General features: G+C 40.8%; 1 protein-coding gene across 1 annotated transcript; it reads right to left on the bottom strand.

Moving 5' to 3' along the window:
• Window positions 1-1,187: 1,187 nt before the first annotated feature.
• On the bottom strand, window positions 1,188-2,594 carry LOC131137220 (galactose-specific lectin nattectin-like). The gene is made up of 7 exons (XM_058084906.2): window positions 2,583-2,594; window positions 2,431-2,493; window positions 2,323-2,347; window positions 2,149-2,234; window positions 1,860-1,988; window positions 1,565-1,661; window positions 1,188-1,482 (listed from the first exon to the last, which is right to left on the bottom strand). Exons 2-7 carry the CDS (start codon window positions 2,491-2,493, stop codon window positions 1,406-1,408), a joined length of 477 nt encoding a protein of 158 aa, XP_057940889.2. The 5' UTR covers window positions 2,583-2,594; the 3' UTR covers window positions 1,188-1,405.
• Between the last annotated feature and the right edge of the window lie 5,686 nt (window positions 2,595-8,280).

The raw sequence follows: 8,280 nt of genomic DNA, 5'->3' as shown, positions 1-8,280 counted from the left end.
ATCGATATCGCGACCGAAAAAGCTATACAAAGCGAGACAAAAATAGCATACCTGATGGAAGTACAACAAATATGTTCCAGTCAAAATGTGACCGAATTACGTGCCCATACACAGATTACAAAACAAGAAAAGAATGAGAAATAAAGTTTTAAACTGAACACATTTGTGAGGACATACACACGCCTACCTCTCACATCCAGGTCGCGAACAGGGAAGTAGAGAGGCGTGGCCTAAACTTACACACAAGGAGGTGTTGCACTAATTAGAGCCGTAGTGGGGTACAAAATGGCGCCTTTAACGTTCCACATTAATATGACAAAACAAACAGGTCAGGTGTTACTTAACCATAGAAATTTGTGTAATTATAACTATATATATATATATATATATATATATATATATATATATATATATATATATATATATATATATATATATATATATGTATATATATATATACAGCATTTACAATGACATTATGACCCTGTTACATGCATAAAGTATACAGTGTATATCTAATTGTACTGCGGTGTGTGTTCAGGTCAGAATGTAGTTCTAAAACACTGTCAGCCTGTCTGACAAAGTTGGATATTTTTAACTTTTCAAAATTGTGTATTTTCTACACTTGGGTGTAAAAAAAAAATGTTCCAGCATTGCAAAGGGAGCCACAACAAGGACGCTGAAGAGCTGCAGGTTGCTGACCCTGGTCTAAGGATTCGTGTATGCAAGGCGGTAAGTCCCTTTAGACCACAATTGGTAAAATAACCGATGGTGGCATTGTTATTGTTTTGGGTTTTAAAAAAAAAACTGTAAAAGAAAAGTTAGAATTTTGATTTGTTCTGTATTTTTCACTTCTAATATTCAGTGATTTTATATAAGATATTTATATATGTGGAAGATTTAATTGAAGTAATAGTTTCTGACTTGATATTACTCAAACTGTTTAGTGCAATCAGTGTAATATGTAAACATTAGCCACATTATACTGCATTACAATACAACCTTTTTCTGTACTGCCAAAATTGCATTAACTGCAGTCTCCTGACTGCTTAATTCTCGTGATTATGAAATAACACAAATGAGCGAGATTTTTAAAAATGCCATGAAACAAAACACAAAAGTACTACAGTCTATTCAAGCAATGCGCAAGTTCGGAATTCAGTGAGTAGAAAATAACACATAACATATTTTGATGCAGATAGAGTACTTTATTCAGTAAAAAGAAGATATTTTCATGTGTTTGACTGAAATCCAAAAACTGAACAGTGTACAAGAAGAAGAAAAGAAGACCCGACAGTAAACCCCAAGATACAAAGACACCACTAAAAGTTTGATATTGTCTCAGTACCTTTTACATGATTACTGATGGACATTGTTCTACAAAATACGCTGGTAGAAGGGCCGATTAGTGCTTGCCACAGGATGATTCCATGATGCAAACATATGGCTCCTCTGTGCTGCATTCCTCGTTATCCCACTCACCTGCAAAAATATATATAAAACGTTTTAAGGATGAATTTACATCCAATCACAAGTGAACTGGATTTACTGATTATACGTTTACCTCCACTGCCAATCACTGTACAATTTCCTGAGCTAGGCCATTTGTTAAAGTTCTCAAAGTCAAAGACTTTGCCATCAGTCCAAAAATACTCTCCATCCTGCAAGACAGTCATATTTAATTAAGATTGAATCTCTCCTGAATATAAGGACCGCATGCAACTTGTCAATAATGTTTTACATCTTGATTGTGATGAATTTGTTAGCAAAATTTAGTATCATCACGAAACACAGTCGGGAGAACGCATCCATTTTTCATGCTGATTATTAAACCACTTTGGTACTGGTAAATGTTTCACCTCGATGGCATCGCTGAGTCCGATCCAGGCCTCTCTTGCTTCTCCCTCCACAACTAGTTCATAAACGACTACATTTTTCAGGGCGCTAGTGACTGAGGCCAGGTTCCCACCAAGAATGTTGCAGACGCTCTAATGGAAAAAAAAAAGAGTGTGACGATGTAGATTTCATTCATTAAGCTCTATCACATGGTAGGATTTTGCTAAATGAACAGATGGATCACTGATTTGGATAGCAGGCGATTGGTTTAGAGATACATCACACATGTTATGATGTGGAATTCTTCCATACCTCTGCATCCGTAAAGGTCCTTGGATCGTCTTTGAAGACGTAACAGTGGTCATCCAACTGAGTCCACTCCTCAGGACAGCAACCATCTGCAACACAATTGTTATTTCACGTAGAAAAAAACACAACAAACTAATGGTTCATTTGAGAAAGTGTCATTAAGTCACAGCTACTGACTCTTATTGGTGCGAGGCCAAGACAACTAGGAAGAAGAAAAGAACACAACAATGGAACAGAATATGAAATATATGTTTCTTGAAGTCAGCAGGTAAGATTTGGACTTACAGCTCCGGTCAACAGTCCGCTGAGCCCACAAAGGAGGAAGAACGTACGAAGAGAAAATGCCATCTGTGCAATGATAATCAAATATTGTTATATTAAAAGTATCACATTAAAACCTAGTAAGAAAATAAAGATGCAAAGCTGTGTCACGTTACCTTTGCAGTGTTGATGCTCGATGCCGAGGACAACGACGAACCATCCTTTTATGCGCTAGCTTGACCCAACCCTGGAATGTTCTGGATGGTAATTATTAAGTCTCTGTGACAGGGAACGACGTCAATATAAAAAGCCAGAAACCTTGACAGCAATAATTTCTTTAATTAGCTTCTTCAAGAAGGATAATTGACTGCATGTCTATAGGTAGCAGGGAGTGGTCGGTGCATTGAGCAGAAGTGGGTGTGATTTACACCCATGGTCATGTGACTAAAGAAGGACAAGATCGCGGGTACAGGCGGCTGAAATGCGTTTTCTCCGCAGGGTGGCTGGGCTCTCCCTTAGAGATACGAGAAGCACTGTCATCCAAGTAGAACCGCTGCTCCTCCACAGTGGCCAGCCAATCACAGGGCACATATAGACAAACAACCATTCACACTCACATTCATACCTATGGACAATTTGGAGTCGACAATTAACCTAGCATGTTTTTGGAATGTGGGAGGAAACCGGAGTACCCGGAGAAAACCCACGCATGCACGGGGAGAACATGCAAACTCCACACAGAGATGCACGAGGATGGAATTGAACCCTGGTCTACTAGCTGTGAGGTCTGCGAGTTAACCACTCAACCACCGTGCCGGCCCGTACGTTTCTTAATAAACTAAATATATGCACAATAGGGCTGCACGGCGGGCGAGTGGTTAGAATGCAGACCTCACAGCTAGGAAACCTGGGTTCAATCCCACCCTCGGAACTCTCTGTGTGGAGTTTGCATGTTCTCCCCGTGCATGCGTGGGTTTTCTCCTCCGGGTACTCCGGTTTCCTCCCACATTCCAAAAACATGCTAGGTTAATTAGCGACTCCAAATTGTCCATAGGTATGAATGTGAGTGTGAATGGTTGTTTGTCTATATGTGCCCTGTGATTGGCTGGCCACCAGTCCAGGGTGTACCCCTTTGACTTCTTGGCCGAAGACAGCTGGGATAGGCTCCAGCACACACTGCGACTCTTGTGAAGCGGAAATCATGCAAACTCCACACAGAGACGGCCGAGGGTGGAATCGAACTCGGGTCTCCTAGCTGTGAGGTCTGCGCACTAACCACTCGACCAAGTATGGCGCTCACTTCTCTGAAAATGAATGAGCTGCAAAATATGTTAATTTTGAGCTGGAATTATTGTGTACATGCAAACCAATACAAGGTACTGCTGTTGTGGGTGGAGCTAAGTAGTATTCGGGGGGTGGCCGTGACCACCCCGCTCTGTTTATTATTAAACCAGCCTTGTTTCTTCAATTTCTTCTTCTACAAGTGTGCTATCGGAAGAATAAAAGACAAGGCGAGGCTGCTTTGTGGAAGCTCAGCATAAATGAATGAATGTATGGTGAGATGTTGGCGACAATAATCAACACAAAACAGCCGACAGAGGTAAAGCAAGGTAAGAAGAACAATAGGATGACTGGATAAACATGTTTGTTGACAGTCTTGGTATTTTCCGACAAAGCAATTACCGACAAAGATGGACTGCCTAATGAAGGAATGGCTTACAGAGTTGGAGAGTTTTGTCGCTACAAATAGTGTCTCTCATTTTGGACAGCATGATGGCCCGTATCATTCTGTCAAAGCGGCCATGGCAACAACAAACATAAAATAAATTAATGACTGTTACACGGACTAGGCACTGTTTAAGTACCCATCCATCCATCCATCCATCCATCCATGGCGGTCTCGGTCACGGCTGTTTAAGTACCATACCCGTGTAATGTTGCGAAATAGTTCTCGCCGCAATGTTTAATTAGCCGTGTTAACTCATTCATTCATTTTCTACCACTTCACAAGAGTCGCAGTGTGTGCTGGAGCCTATCCCAGCTGTCTTCGGCCAAGAAGTCAAAGGGGTACACCCTGAACTGGTGGCCAGCCAATCACAGGGCACATATAGACAAACAACCATTCACACTCACATTCATACCTATGGACAATTTGGAGTCGCTAATTAACCTAGCATGTTTTTGGAATGTGGGAGGAAACCGGAGTACCCGGAGGAGAAAACCCACGCATGCACGGGGAGAACATGCAAACTCCACACAGAGAGTTCCGAGGGTGGGATTGAACCCAGGTTTCCTAGCTGTGAGGTCTGCATTCTAGCCACTCGTCCACCGTGCAGCCCTATTGTGCATATATTTAGTTTATTAAGAAACGTACGGGCCGGCACGGTGGCTGAGTGGTTAGCTCGCAGACCTCACAACTAGGAGACCAGGGTTCAATTCCATCCTCGGGCATCTCTGTGTGGAGTTTGCATGTTCTCCCCGTGCATGCGTGGGTTTTCTCCGGGTACTCCGGTTTCCTCCCACATTCCAAAAACATGCTAGGTTAATTAGCAACTCCAAATTGTCCATAGGTATGAATGTGAGTGTGAATGGTTGTTTGTCTATATGTGCCCTGTGATTGGCTGGCCACCAGTCCAGGGTGTACCCCGCCTCTCGCCCGAAGACAGCTGGGATAGGCTCCAGCACCCCCGCGACCCTCGTGAGGAAAAGCGGTAGAAAATGAATGAATGAATGAATGAAGAAACGTACGGTCTTATATTTCAATGTTCAATATGTTCTGTGCACAAAAAAGTAGTACATTGTAAGTCATGTGACACACGTAAAACGGAAGTACTTAGTGGTAATCGGAAGTACCGTGTGGTAAGAGAAGCACATGAAGAGCGAGAGCAAGAGCAAAGAAGTATTTTCCATTCCTTTACATTCTGCCATTGGCGAACACGGTGAATATAACTTTGTTTAAAACTGTATTGTATGTTGTATTGATTGATTAATTAGAGTTGTACATAATAATACATAATAATACATTTTATTTGTATTGTGCTTTTCAGAGTACTCAAAGACGCTTTACAGTAGAGAAAAAAGAAATAAAAATAGAGTCCAGAGTTCCAGAGGTTGGGGGCAGGTTCGGAGCTCGGTCTTAAAGGGGAGTACCAGGAGGTTGGAATCTGAGGAGCGAAGGGGACGCGGGGGATTGTGTGGATGAAGGAGGTCTGCGAGGTATGGAGAGCTTTGTAGGTGATGAGAAGAACTTGGATACGGAATTGGATACGTTGGCGGACGGGAAGCCAACTATGCGTTGGAAAGTTCTTGAGTATAGTGTAGGACTTTGGAATCTCACGGTATGGCATTCCTGGTTAACAGCTTGTCATCCCAAGTGACAATTATTACTTAATTATCTTGCACAATCATGTTTTCTATGGTTGAGGATACAGCGATAAAGCTTTTTAGCTTTCTACTGCTTATTTTTACTTCATATATTTTCCACTTTTCTTCTGTTTTGGATGAAATTTGTATGAACAAGAGTGATTTATCAGCACTTTGTATATTTTTCAAATAAACAAATATATTCAGTGATCCATTGGCTAAAACTGGCTCAGCAGTAATTGTAGTAATTGTACCAATTGTAGTAATTGTAGTTGAACGCTAACAATGGGTGTCTATTACCTGTAATACACTGCAAAAAAAAAATAAAAGGAACACTAAAGTAACATATACATGTGAATGAATGAAATATTGTGATGCAATACTTTGTTATTTCCATAGTTGAATGTGCTGACAGCAAAATCACACAAAAATGATGAATATAATTTGGATTTGGAGTTATTAAAAGCACACGCTGATCCGACTTTGATGTTGGATCCAACTAAAACAAGTCAAAATGAGGCTCAATAGTGGGTGTGGCCTCCGCGGCGTGCCTGTATGACCTCCCTACAACGCCTTTGCATGCTCCTGATGAGGCAGCGGATGTTCTCCTTAGGGGCCCAACAGCTAGCGGTCCCATCGCTTCGTAGCAGAGAGTGAAGCTTAGCAACAGCGTTGTTTGAAGCTCATATTGGCACCCTTGTTTGTCCATTTATTTATTTATTTTTTTCATTTAAAGCAGGGGGTCTCAAACTTGCGGCCCATGGGCCAAATGCGGCCCGCGAGACACTAGTTTGAGGCCTCCACCTTGATACCAAAGTTTAATGTTGACAGCTTAAAGCTGTGTGCACACCGGACACAATTAACATGATTTTGCCCCGCCCATACTGGTACCCTACCCTGTTACCCCGCCCTGTTTTGCTTTGGATTAGCAATGAAGCTAAAGGCTTATGACGCTGGTTACAAATAAATAAAACAGAAAATATACGTCAAGATAAAGCATCTCATAAAACATGTTGTTAAAGTTACGACGCTGTTCTCCGATGGAAGTACGATGCTAACTTGCTAATTGGGTCAAATTATTAAGTTTCATTAATGTTCATGTTAAAGGTTCAATAACTGTTAATACTGTACATTTGAATCTGAGAAAAATCATTTCTCTACCAACTGTATGTGGTTTCTTATTTGCTGTTTTATTATTATTTTACTTATTTATTACTGATTGATTTATTGTCTTTATTCTTAATTTGTTTATTTTTTTTAATCTTATTTTGTGTATAGAAAAATAGAAATTAAGATATTTGAGAACAGTGGAATGTTTTATCAGATATTTTGGTGTGGAAAACCGGAACCAAAGTACTGAAAAAGTGTAGGGTATAGCAGAAGTAAAAACATTGAAGATTGATTGATTTTTCTTCCAGTTTTTAATAATTGCGTTTTGGTTTTTTTAAACCTGATGCGGCCCGGCTTCACCCAGAACCTAGCTCCGGTGGCCCCCGGGTAAATTGAGTTTGAGACCCCTGATGTAAAAGCAACATAAAGTCATCTCTGTAACAATTGAAGGTATTTGCTCAATTTTGCTAGCTAAAGATAAAAGCTAAAACAAACACGTAGTCTCACAAATACAGACGAAATATACTTATACACGCACCCACACAAAAAAGGACTAAGGTGGAAACATCGGGTACGCATATGACAGCTTACTTTGCAACAAAGGAAAAGCAAAACGTTCCAGGCGCTTTGATGCCCCTGCGAACAAACGAAAGCAGAAACACCATGAAAGAATCGTTTGATTGAAAGCTGATCGGTCCTGGACTCAAACCTCTTACACAATCTTGAGTGTATAAAAAGCCGGGGCAGGGAAAGGAAGGGTGCTTTTTGCAGCTGCGCTGTAATAAGACACGCTTACTTGTAGGTATACAGGGACTGCAGATAATAAACAATCTGGTTGTCATTCTATGATTTGGTTCTTTAAGATTCCCTTATCCTCTATTCGAAACCCACTTAGAGTCCTCAGGGGGAGGATTTCTACACAATATAGTGCCATTTCCCACATTCTATAATACTTAACTTGTGCTAACATGATAACATCACCTTATGACCACCTCCCAGCCCCCGACTTTGAAATGTGGTGCAGCTGTTTTTGAACTCTGAACTATGAACCCCCATGAAATATGTAATGGAACAGCTCAGTCGGGTTGACAATGTTACACTCTCACTACACGCTTAACTCTTTACTGAAAATAAAAGGAGGAGCACTCATTGGCGGACACACTTTGTCAGAGGCACAGGACGTGAGGGCTACGCGTTTACTAACTTCAGACAACAACGTGTTCCACACAGTGAGCACCACGGTTTGCTCCACCTCTGTGGACGCACATTAATGATAATAACCTTATAATAATATCATTAAAAATAATTAAAAACAATTATTAATTATTGTGTTAATGACCTTGATTGCATTCTGTAGTCTGCCCAAAGTGATGACTGCGGTGGCTCCAAGATCATACAAGG

This window comes from Doryrhamphus excisus, linkage group LG17 (assembly GCF_037039965.1).
Source record: "Doryrhamphus excisus strain RoL-2023G ecotype Guam linkage group LG17, RoL_Dexc_Guam_v1.1, whole genome shotgun sequence".
NCBI classification, from domain to species: Eukaryota; Metazoa; Chordata; class Actinopteri; order Syngnathiformes; family Syngnathidae; genus Doryrhamphus; species Doryrhamphus excisus.
Note: the sequence above shows the minus strand (reverse complement) of the source record. Positions and strands in the feature narration are given on the sequence as shown.

Bases quoted from the DNA above. Each gene is read 5' to 3' on its own strand.
- LOC131137220 (XM_058084906.2), bottom strand. From the start codon at position 2,493: ATGGCATTTTCTCTTCGTACGTTCTTCCTCCTTTGTGGGCTCAGCGGA. The intron at 2,348-2,430 runs GTAAGTCCAAAT...TCTTCTTCCTAG, and splicing joins GCGGACTGTTGACCGGAGCT to TTGTCTTGGCCTCGCACCAA. The intron at 1,662-1,859 runs GTGAAACATTTA...ACTGTCTTGCAG, and splicing joins GACTCAGCGATGCCATCGAG to GATGGAGAGTATTTTTGGAC.